The sequence below is a fragment of the Stegodyphus dumicola genome, chromosome 6 (assembly GCF_044657685.1).
Source record: "Stegodyphus dumicola isolate Sdum_Otavi_A_Nest chromosome 6, ASM4465768v1".
NCBI lineage: Eukaryota > Metazoa > Arthropoda > Arachnida > Araneae > Eresidae > Stegodyphus > Stegodyphus dumicola.
This window is the reverse complement of record NC_140773.1, coordinates 157572617-157585334: the sequence shown is the minus strand read 5'-3', so window position 1 is coordinate 157585334 and position 12718 is coordinate 157572617. Positions and strand designations below refer to the sequence as shown.

Sequence of the window (12718 nt, the reverse complement as noted above, 5' to 3'; positions counted from 1 at the left end):
TATCTCTATTATTCTTTCCTCCAAATTGTATGTACATCATTCAACCTATGGGTATTGGAATAGTGTACGTGCTAAAATGCAAATATAAAGTAAAGTGGAATTTTTAAAATCCATGTGAAATTTCTTGAATAATGGCAAGACTATTCAATAATTTTTGAAATATTTTAGCATAAAATCTGCTGTATGTAGCATTGTAAGATCGTGGAAGATGTATTTCCAGATGCTTTAAAAGTTCCCCCCTCCAAAGGCCAGCATTTGCCTATAAGAGCTTTGGCCACTACTAAGGCCAGAAGTGCTGGCCATTTTATTGTGGAGGCACCTAATAGGCAGCCACCGCTACCTCCTATGAAGAGACAGACAATTTTACATCCATGCCTTCTCCGGTATTCTAACCCAGGCAATTTGGTATCTCAATCAGGCTTCTCTAACCACTATACCGTTTGGGCAGCAGATACTTTAAAAGTGCTTGGCATAATTTATGGCTATTGAGAGTAAAGAAAGTGACAGAGATGTTATTGAAAATGAAAACATTTTGATTGACAAGTTAGTCAGAATTCTTGACACATCAATTACAAACTTGAACAATGGAACTTTGTGACTCAACAAGAAATTATGACGACTATAGAATTAAAGAGAAAGTAATTGTATAAAAACAAAGTAACTTAAATAACTTACATTAAAAGAAATGTTTAAGTAAACAAATAAATATTAAGCTTTTTTTTGTAAATTTTGATACCCTTTATATCAGAAATACTTCATTATTTCATAAACCATGAATTAATTTTAATTTTATAATTTCTATATGCTATCTTACTAGATTTAAACTGATGACCTGATATCGAGAAAAATCCCAAATCTGGAATCGCCAAAGTCCTGACGAGTCCGGATCTTAGATTTTGTACTGCATTTTACTTTGTAACTGAAAGTAAGTAAAAAAAGAAAAAAAGTAATAAAGAACATTACTCAAAAATCATTATATTTTACTTTAACATCAGAAATGAAATTTGCTCCAGTTAAAACAGTTTTGTTGTAGAAAAAATAAGCAATACAAAATTTAAAGGAAATTCAATAATCACATATTAGTGAAATTTCCATAAATATATGAAATTTCCTTTTTGGAAGGAAGCTTTTATTTCAGTTAATAAAGAACTGTATATTTAAATAAGTCTATGAAAATATGCTGGTTAGAATTCTAATTCAGGTGGCCAAGGGTTTCAGTATTGCTACTGTAAAAGCAATAACAACTCGTATAGCTTCAAATGCCACAGAAGCTCTTTGCAAAATTTGTTAAAAATGTAATAGCGTATTTGTGAACAGGATTTTTAACTTTAATCGTAACATATACATTAACCTTTTGAGGTCATATATGTCTACTCTCAGCCATCACAGCAAAGAATTGTACTGATCTTATGCTATATTAAGTTGACAAGCTTAAAAATCTTGCATATTATGCACTACAGTTTGTTCAATGAAAACTAATTCCGACTGGCAGGATACCTACACATAATCTTAATATGACTGCAAAGGGTTAATAATTCAATTAAGTTTTCATGTAAAAATTCTTGAAATTCTACTAAAACTAAAAGTAATTGAGAAATTACTACATTACAAAATAAACCTTTTTATGACAAATTAATAACTAGTAATGACATTTTACAACTTTATTTCATGTAAAAGTGTCTTAAAGAATCATATTTATAAGAAAATAAAAGTTTTATCTTGCTGTAGGTACACCTGAAATTGCGGGCCTAACAACTATACAAGTATTAGAAATAATAAGAGGCTTGAAAAGAGTAAATATTATAGGAGGCGATATAGTTGAAGTAAGAATACATTTCATTAATTTCTTTGCATAAAAATTCTGTGCATTTCATTTTAGACTTTTTCTAAGTAATTTGAGAGGTAAACACTAACTACAGACATTTGCTTACCGCAATTCAGATTTATAACCTTATTTTGATCATTTGTTTTATTAAATAAATATAATAAATATTTATGGGATGTCAATTTTTAAGCCCTGTAATACCAATAATTAAACAAGTCTTTGTGCTATTTTGAATTCTAATTAAATCTAAATATTTACAGGCAAGTTCTTTCCTTAATGATGCTAAACACAGTTTAATTGTCATAAAATTGAATGAGTTGACAAGTCTGCAGATTTAAAATAATATAAAAGCAAATCAGCTTCTAGTGCTTCCACTTATTTTTAAAACTCACTGTGCATATCTTGTAAAATTTATTTTTAAATTGCAAAACATCCTTTAATTTTTTCCTTAAATATAAATTTATTTAATGACTCTTATATTATGCACTGCTTCTTTAGCTATTATTTATGAGTTGGCATGTTATTTTAAGTTTTTCAGAATAATAATATTATTAGCAATTCTGAAATTTCACAACATTAGATAAACAAATATAAGTTCATAGAGTGCAAAAAGTTATGCCATTGTCATGAATAATGCAATAAACGAAAAATTTGTTGCTAACAATAATACAGCATACAAAAAATTACACTATTAATTTTAATTATGTTTGAAAAAGAAAGTTAGGTTCAAAATTATTTTGAACCTTAACTGAATTTAAGTATAGCAAAAAATACAGCTGCATGTTTCTGATGTAAAGCTATGTGACAAAGATCTGATGTAAAACATTCTTACATATTTTACAGCATGAAATTTTATCCTTTTCAACTAAGACATGATGCATACATCAAAAACCTTCACACATTTATTTCTAAATTTGAAACTGATAATGATTGCTTTTAAAGTATTTTTTTTTCCACTTCTAAAGTCAAATGTTATAATTAAAATTATGAAAAATAATATTAATAGCCCAAATATAAATTATTTTTTTAATATTTAAAGGACTGTTATAAAATATTTCCTGCGTGTAGTTATACAGTTACAGTTTTAGTTTAACAAAAGTCTATGTATTTTTTATCTTAGGTATCACCTCCATATGATCCAAGTGGCAATACTGCTTTAACTGCAGCAAATATGTTGTTTGAACTCTTATGTGTACTGCCTAAAAGTATGTAAAGTAAGCTTTGCATAAAACTATATGGCACTAAATTGGGAAAAAAGAAATGTAATACATGTAAATAAAATAAAAATTTTCAAATGAAACCATACTTAATGAAAGATGATTTCATCAGGTTACAAAGTTCTAAGCACTTGGTTAAAGTCATATTCCAAATTTCTTTAGAATCTAAAAAATAGTAAGAAATATTATTACATTTTACATGCATATATTTCAAGCAAATGCAAATCATATGAATGATAGAATATTTTTAAAACAGATTTTTAATGAAGCCTGTCTAAAACACTTTTGGTATCTAGGCAATTAGTAAAGTTAGCACCTTACATAAATTAAACATATTAATAATTCAAAGCAAAACACACTTTTAATTTTTAGTGACTTACAAGAACATTTAACTGGTGCCATCTGAAAATCAATAATTATGTCTATGACCCTATTTCTATTCAAGAACCTTTACAAAAATAAATATTGCCTTTCATCTAAGTTTTTACAATGAAAATCCTGTAGATATTTACATAATGAAATAAAGATTTTACAATTATTTAAAAATACCCATTACCATATCTTGCTAAATACAAGGATAACAGGCCAAGTACCTGTGGTACTTCACCCCAATAAATCATCAAAATTTGAGATCACAATGCATACCCCTTTTTTTAAGTAACAGCTGAGTTTTATGCACATCTTTTGTTATCATTATCAGGATCCCTAGAAAGCCCAATGCATGTCTTCATGAAGTCAATTTTATTAATCCAAAAGAACTTGAAATAAAGCTTATGTTGATCCTTATGAAAGTTTGAATATTATTCCCTAAGTTTAATTTCTTTTGTTAAAATTTTTTAGGAATCAATTTCACACCTTGTTTCTTCTTGTTACGTTTTTCTTTGAAACTATTTCTTTTATTATTTGATCCAAGGGAAAAAAAAAAAAAAAAGAGAGAGAGATAATTTGCTCGGATACTCCACAAACTTGTATGGATACTTGAAAAAGTATTTATGTTGCAGGTAATCTCATGTTTCAGCTTTCATTAATACTGTTGTCTTCATTATGAAAGTAGAGTTTATTTTCTATTTATTCAGATTGTTTACAAATTTGTTTAGTAGATTTCTTTCACAGAAGTTGAAATTGGTAAAGATACATTGGAAAAGATGACATCACAGAATGGAGAAAAAATTAATTTAAGCACTGTTCAAAAAGTTCCTAAATATTAATAACAGCATGCCAACACGATTTTATAAGCAATATTTCATAGATGTCACTGTGTGTCAGTGGTCTTAGCACGATTCTTTTTTTTTTTTTTTTTTTTTGGATCCATTTTGCATTTTACTACTTTGTTTAAATGCATGTTATGTCTATTCTATGATATTTTAAGTGGATCAACTTCATGATCAAAGTATTAATGCAAAATTTTGCATTAAAATTTGAAAGAAAGTTACAGAAACATTGAATATTCAATTAAATTTATGGTGATCACTGTAAGTCACATGCAGTATTATGAATAATTTGAACAATTCAACAGCACCTGACAATGACTTCCACTAAAGCTCAAATTTGTGAAATCATGCACTGAAATTGGCGAATGACGATATGAAAAGATAACTGTAGCATTTCCGCTGAATCAAGTTGTCATATTTTGACTGAGAAAATGGAAATGCATTCAAACTGTTGCAAAATTTAGTCCACATATAAAATGTATAATTTATATAAATGAAACAATTTTAAATAAAGCCATACTACTGTTTCAGAATCAGGAAGATATTCTACAGCAATTTACCAGGATTTTTGGATAATGCAAATGAGGATGAAAATTTCATGCGGGGGGGGGGGGAATTACTGATGATGAGGTTTAATGGCTCCAAGTTCTTCCAAGGCTAAGAAACGTATAAAAGGTATGTGAAAAAGTTAAATTGACTATCTTTTTTTATACTGAGGGTATTTTCATCATGAATTTTTCTCAGAAAGATAAATAAGGAATCATGAAAAGCTGCAAAGATCTAAACAGGATCCTGGAAAAATGCTGCAACACAAACTGGACATCAGGACTGCAACACAAACTGGAAACGACATTCGAACGAATGCATCAGTCAACAAGGAGAGTACCTCTGAGGTTATAAGGTTGAATAATCTGTAAGTTTGTGCAAAAAAAAAAAATCAACGAATTCAATGAACTCAAATAAAATAAATAAAGTTAAAAAAAAAAATAAGACTGCCTACCAGTTCAAGAACTTTATACTTGAATTGGTATGATGAATACAAATTAACATCTTCCAGGACCAAAAGGACATAACTGAAGAAATATGAACAATAAGCTGAAAAATGCTTTTTGAAATTTCCCTTTCTATGTACAGGGTGTTCGGGATAAATTTGACATATTTATGATTGATTATATTTTTCCGTAGGTTGGAGGTATTGACACACAGGGTCCAAACATTTAAAAGTTTGGACCCTTCTTCATTCATATACAAGATGTCAGAAAGGATGGATGACTGGAACCAACCTGAATAATGGAAGAGAATAACTTGCATCATGATGATTCGTGCCGGCCATCAAAATAAGGATATTATGACTGCTGCCCAATGCTCCCTGAACACAGTAAAAACAAACTAGAGAGTTGCAATGGTGACTACGAGGATGTAGCAAGAAGAAAGATCCCTAGCAGGTGATCTGATTGCGTTCATACAGCAGAATTCTTCACAAATCTGCAGAAACAGGTGTTGAAGAACCCTGGCATTGGAATTTGGGCTTTGTCACATGAAATGAATGTTGCAGCCTCTACTATGAAGCTTGCACTCAATGAAGACCTTCACTACTACTCATACAGGCGGATTTTCTTTTTCCTTACGAAACTGTCAAATTTATCCCAAACACCCTGTATATGCAAATTCGGGCAAAGGAATGCATTTCTGTTTTGAAAGAGATGCAAAAATTGTGCTGAAGTATATTGTATATTTTATGCAATTTAATGTATTGATGCTATAAGTGTTAGGATTGGGTTAACGTCGAACAAGACCTCACATCTGCAGTTCAGAATCAAATGAAAATTTTTCAAGGACTTAGTTTCATTTCTGGAGCAGGATTATATTAGAGCAAGATCTATCAGAACTATGCTACTGAGAGACTTACAAATAACTTATCAATCTGAAGAAACTGAATAAGCTACTGCAAAAAAATATAGAATAATTGGAAAAGGATATTGCCCTTTTTAACTTCAAAGCAAAGACCATAAACAATTTTGTTACAAAAATTGTTAACTCATAATATTTTTTTTAATCATACAAATATTTTGCTTTGCTTCTTAAATAATAATATCCACTGACAAAATTTTTACTCTTAAATAAAATTAAAACTTAAAAAAAATGTGTTTAAAGAAATTTAGTGTTTGCTTCTGCACTTGTGGGGAGGAGGGACATAAAATGGCACATAATTAGGAAGCGCCAGAGTGCTAAAAAGTATATTGCTTTTTAAATAAAAATAAATAAATAGAAGGAAGGAAAAAGAAAATAAATACAGTGCACAAAAGATTGAAATCTAGATATTACGACAAAATTTTATCATTATTAGATTTCATGTTAAATGCAGACAACAGTATACAAAACAAATAAAATCTTAAATTTTGCAGTCAACATTTTTTTGCAATTTGCTATATACAACTGCAAAATTTTGCGGTTCACTACATGGTGTTAGAAATGTGCTTTATTTGTCATACTAATCACATACAATAACACCTGAGTACTTTTTTTAATGCTCCACTTTGTAATGTTAATTAGCAATGTGTTTTTTATAACATTTAAGATAATTACAAAAACTTCTTTTTTATTTTAATACACTAGTAATGCACAGGACTAAAACTATGTGTTAAGTAAAAACAGAGAGGTATTATTTTACAGTAATACCTCTTAAGAATCCCCCTCAAAAAAAAAAAAAAAAAAAAAAAAAAAAAAGAGGAAGAAGAAAGAGGGGGAAAAATAAATAAAATATCTTGCCAAAATATACTTCAAGTCTGATAATCTTGAACAACCTCTGTAATTCGAGTAACATTTTCACTACTTACTACAATACTTGAATGTTAGAAGGTTAGTTGTATGACACATTAAAATAACATTCCTTTAAAGAACAAACAGCACTAACATAATCCCTGTACTAATGTTAATCATTGTTTCGTGTACAAAATCCCTTTGTATTTGAAAATAATATAGCAACTTCATGTGACCAAGTTTTATTTCTGTTCCTACAATGATGATAAAATTATAAGTGAAAATGCATACACACTTATATCTTACTTTGCAACACCTCAGCATTACAAATTAACCTCGAGGGGGAAAAATTGAAATTATTTTAAATTGAAAACTGCCCAAATTTCTTTTACATTACAAAATGACTACCTAATAGCACAGCACAGCCATGATAGCATTATTTCAGAGGCCATACCTTCCTTTATAAAGTACTCTTAAGAATGAATTACAGTAAGACCCCGCTTAACGCGGGGGATACGTTCTATCAAAGTAGAGCGTAATGCGAAACAGCGCTAAGCGAGGCTATCTTAACATGTAAATAATGGGATTAGGGGAAGACGGATAAAAAATGGTTAGGTATTAAATTGAATAATTTTTTTCTAATAAAAATAAAATCAAACATTTATTTCTTACAAAAATAAAAAAATATAAACGAATATACTTTTAAAAACAAATAAAATTCTCAGTCAGATCATTCAGTCTATTCTGGGTTTCCAATTTTCTGCCTTTTTGTTAAGAAGGCATTATGATAGATTGGCTTAATGGCATATTGCTTTCAATTTTGTAGTCAATCCATATAGAGAGTCGTTTTTCCACTTCCTCTATAATGTTATTTCTAGAACAGGTAATTCTAGTTGCAGAGCTTGACGTAGTTGCAGTTACCAATGACAGTATTTTTTCTTTATTCTTAAAAATTGTCCTTATTGTTGAAGTTGCCAAATTCAATGCAGCACTAATTTGAGATTGACGTTCACCAGAATCTAATCTTCTAATCACTTGCATTTGAGTTTCCAGTGAAATGCTTTTTCTGGTTGCTTTCTTTTCTTGTTTTTTATTATCACCCATGATAAAAACTAAAGATCATAATATTTGTCACTGTATTAATCGTTATAGTATTATACAAATTTAAACTTACAATAATGTCAACAAATGTTTCAAATGATAAAAATGCGTCCACAAAGCAAGAAACACAACTACACTGTTTCGGATATGTTATTTGGAAACCTAGCGCTGCGCACAATTTCGGAGAATCCCCGGGTTGAAATAAAAGAAGAGCGCTAAACCGAAACAGCGTTAAGCGGGGTCTTACTGTACTTTATGAAAGCAAGATTTGTTTTTTATGATGATGGTGGGAGTAATGATCCATGACAGACAATGTAATGAAACTGACAACAAATGGGACTTTATACATATAGACATGTTGAAATCCCTATGTTAGCCAAATAGTAGGTTCCTGCAACAAGTAAAACAATATCAGTCTATCATGTAATCAACAGAAGAAGGTTGCTTTTTTAATGAACTACATTTTCTATGGTGTTAGGTAGCCAAGAAACACAAGTAATAATTTACAAGAACAGGAAATAGCTTGGTTTAGTTTGATTTGATTACAACAAAGCACTCGAGAGCTATCTGCCTATAAAAGGAGGTATATCTTGAAGAAGAACAGGAAAACTGGCCCATATCTATGTTACACACGGTAAAAATCATTAAGATGGCTGTTCATCTGAAATAAAAGCCAAGTCTAACTACCAGTGTTCAGAGACTTGGCCACAGGTAGATGGCAGAAAGATACATTGCACAGAAAATAGTACTTTATAATAATCTATTCAAAATAAGGATCACCATAATTTGATGTGCATTAACAAGATAGAAATTAAATTCTTCCTTTTATAGAAAAAGGATTATCTGATGGGAGTCATTTATACCTTACCAAAAAAACCAAACTACTCGAAATTAATTTAAGAAACATACTGAAAAAGTTTATTCTTTGCTTACTTTCTCCAGAAATTTAACATATTCCAATCTAATAAAACATCTGTGAACATTTTACAGTACACATAAATCCAAACTCAGTTTCCTTTCATAAACTGCCATTTCAAGTGTCAATGGAAAGTGAGATTTGCATCATGTCACATTAAAAGATTTTGCAACTTGACTTTAAGGAATCAACTGTTTTAAAAAGGACACAAAGGTAGCCTTTTTAAAACAGTTGATTCCTTAAAGTAGCCTTTTTAAAACATTTGATTATAGCTTATAAGGCAGAAATTGTGGAACTTTCTGATAATTTTTTCAAAAATATTCAGCTATAAAATATGAAAAATTTATTAAATATTTTACTTCATAAATCAGAAAAGGAAACTGATTCCATATCCTAGGTCCAGAAATGAAAAACAGTTGAAGAAACAGTTACAAAAATTCACACACATCCAAAAGTATTTAAACATTTTTCCATTAATGCATTCACTGTCAAAGCTGATATGGGGCATCCATTTACTTATACCAAGATCTTACCTGCATTTTCATGTCTTAAAATTATTTTCTCTTCTTTCATTATTTAAATATATGTAATAATTTTAAAATGCGTAGATGAAGGCACTGCAACTTTAACAGCTTACGATACTGCGTAGATGACCGAGAAGACTGTAGGGTGGTAGAGTGAAAAGCATGATGACGCAATTTAGCACAACGTAACTTGAAAAATCACAATCTTTATTTTTTTTACGTATATCAAATCATCTTTTTTTTCAGACAAGATGTTTCCTAATTATATTTCAATACATAAGTTTCATTTTGAAGTACGACATCGTTTTAAGCAAGTAAGCGGCAGCAGCATACATAAAAAGCATCTTGCCGGCAGGAGAGCTTATGCGGAAAAAGGAAAAGCATCAGAGTACTTCAGAGGAAGAAGGGTGGGAGTCAGAAAAGTTTCAGTTCAGAGTTTTGGTTTACAATAAATTTGATTGGACAAGAGGTATCTGCATTAAAACTTTAAGTAAGATAGAAAAATCTGGAACCTCTGAGAAGGGACAGATCACCAAATTTAGAATGTTAATTTTCAGGTCGCCAATTATTTTTTTGAAATAGCTATCATATTTTGTTATATCTTACACATATATATAACAATTACTTTCAGAAGTAAACAAATTCACATTAGTATACTTGTGGTTGCCATATGAAACATTTTAGAAGCAAGATAAAGTACTCTAGGTTAATATACAGAAATGATCCATCCAGCTCCAGCTGATGAAGCAGATGGGTTGTTTGCAAAAGTTCCTGTATTTTTATTTATCCTTAAATGTGGTTTCAGTATATCAACCTAGAGTATTTTATCACATAACTTTAAAAATATGAAGCAGACAGGTGGTCTGCAAAAGCTCCAGTATTTTTATTTATGTTTAAATATGGTTACAACATGTCAACCTACAATATTTTACATTGCTTTTAACTTTATTTTAACCACATATACTGGTTAATATTTAAAATAACACTTTTGTTCCCTGTGCCAGTTACAAGCTACCTTGGAGCTACGAAAATAATACTCACCCATTCTGTGCATTCCTGCATAAATCCTGCACATGTAATAGGTTATTTCCATTAGTCTAATGCAAGCTACTAAACAAGAATTTGAGTAGCCCTTTTATAATATTTCTCAAGTAAATAAATAAAAAAAAAAAAAAAGAATCCAATCCATTTGAATGATATCTCCTATTTTTAAGTATTCTTGCACTAGAAATACTCCATGAGGACAAGCATTGTCATTGATTATCAAAAGCTTTGGATTAATAGCATTACACTGGGTTCGAAGCTCTCATCCATATTTATTACTGGTTGCAGAATCTTAAAAGATATACAGCTTTGAGTGGCCAATTTTTATGGTTTCATTCCCAATCATGAAATTTCTTTCATGAAAACAAAATCTTTCATACACAAGGCAAGCAAGTTGCATGCTCCACTTTCCATTAAATGAAAACATGTATACAGTACAAAGTCTGTAATCCGGACTCGTCAGGACTTCGGCGATTCCATATTAGAGGTTTTTCCGGATAATAGATCATCAATTTAAATCTGGTAAGATGGCCTGCAGAAATTATGCAATTAAAAATATGAAACCTTAATTTATGAAACAAAGAGCAATTATGATCTAAAAGGTATCAAAATTTATAAAAAAAAGCTTAATATTTATTTGTTTACTTTATTAAACATTTTTTTTCAATGTAAGTTGTTTCAATTGCTTCGTTTTTTGCGCTAATACTTTCTCTTTAATTCTATAAACAGACATAATTTCTTGTTCAGTTACAAAGTTCCACTGTTCAAGTCTTGTAATTGCTGTGCCGAGAATACAGACTAATTTGTCAATCAAAATTTTTTTGTTTTCAATAACCTCTCTGTCACTTTCTTCGCTATCGGATGCGGTATTTTCTAGATCTAGAACCATACTACAGATTTCGCCATCCGTTAATTGATTAATGATTGGGGCATTGTTGTCGCAATGAAAAACTTCTATTATATCATCATTTATTACCGCTTAAGGCAATAATTTCAGTTAATGTTGCAGCAGCGCAATCTGCAACATTAACTGAAATGCCTTAGAATCAGTAAAGATAATTTTAGCCTAGCTTATACCGTCCGTTATACATTAAAAATGTATGGGTAAAGCATAAAAAATAAAAGTTTGTGGCTTTGAAATCCGGATTATAGATCATTCCGGATAACAGAAGTCCGGATTACGGACTTTGTACTGTAGAATCATAGTTCAAACTGTAATTGAATTCATCCAGTAAACAGTATACAGTCCTATCCTTCTTGGTTCCACTGAAAATGATGATGAAACAATGTTAAATGGATACCTTTTGAAGCTGAAATGAATGGGACACAAACTATTAGTTTTCCTGCATTAAAGTCCAACTTCTTGAAGCCTTCATGCAGTGATAAAACAACTGATTCATGTTCTTCTGGCAACCCAAAGGTCTAAATCAACTCTCCTCTAATCACTTCACAGTTCCTTTGAGCTGACAGCGGCAGAGAACGATCTTCAGATGAAGTTGTCCCTCTTGACTGCCCTAGACCAGTCTGTCAATTAACTGATTCACTGCTTAAAGATGGGTCTGTGACACTTAGCCGACGGGACACTTAACCGACACCCGTTAGCCCACAGAACATTTAGCTGACACGGACATTTAGCCGACAAGGACACTTAGTTGACAGGACATTTAGCCGACAAGGACAGTTAGCCAACAGGACATTTAACCAACACAGACAGTTAGCAGACAGGACATTTAGATGACAAGGACACAGCCGACAGGGCATTTGGCCGACAAGGAGAGTTAGCCGTCAGGACATTCAGCTACAGGACACTTAACTGTCAAGATATTTAATCAACAGGATACTAAGCCGACAGTGACGTTTAACTAACATGTACCCAATAATTATGTAAACTTACTATCAATTAAAAAATTTCTCGACTTCTCCATAAGTTCAATATTTAAGTTATTTTTTCACCTATCAGTAAAATTCATTTTTCGATTCTTTAAGATCTCATATGTGCTTTTAATTATTGTGTTAATTTAGCATTATTTGATATGTATCGTGCTGTTTGGTGAATATTAGCCAAACTGAAAAAGCACTAAAATTTCTCGTCAGGGAATATGAATTAAATTTCGAAAGGA

The 12718-nt window shown here is 30.7% G+C and overlaps 1 protein-coding gene and 1 long non-coding RNA gene across 2 annotated transcripts in view; both read left to right on the top strand.

Annotated features, from left to right (window-relative positions):
* The window catches only part of LOC146996886 (uncharacterized), a 52286-nt gene extending 49156 nt beyond the window's left edge, over window positions 1–3130 (top strand). The window contains exons 6-7 of the mRNA XM_085819101.1: window positions 1729–1823; window positions 2946–3130. Coding sequence (XP_085675227.1) covers window positions 1729–1823; window positions 2946–3038 — 188 coding nt within the window. The 3' untranslated portion in view covers window positions 3039–3130. The remainder of the gene's footprint in view (window positions 1–1728; window positions 1824–2945) is intronic.
* Window positions 3131–4875: 1745 nt separating this feature from the next.
* Window positions 4876–6993, top strand: LOC146996885 (uncharacterized). The gene is made up of 2 exons (XR_015041753.1): window positions 4876–4928; window positions 5439–6993. It is a non-coding gene; the product is annotated as an uncharacterized LOC146996885 (long non-coding RNA).
* The last annotated feature ends 5725 nt before the right edge of the window (window positions 6994–12718 follow it).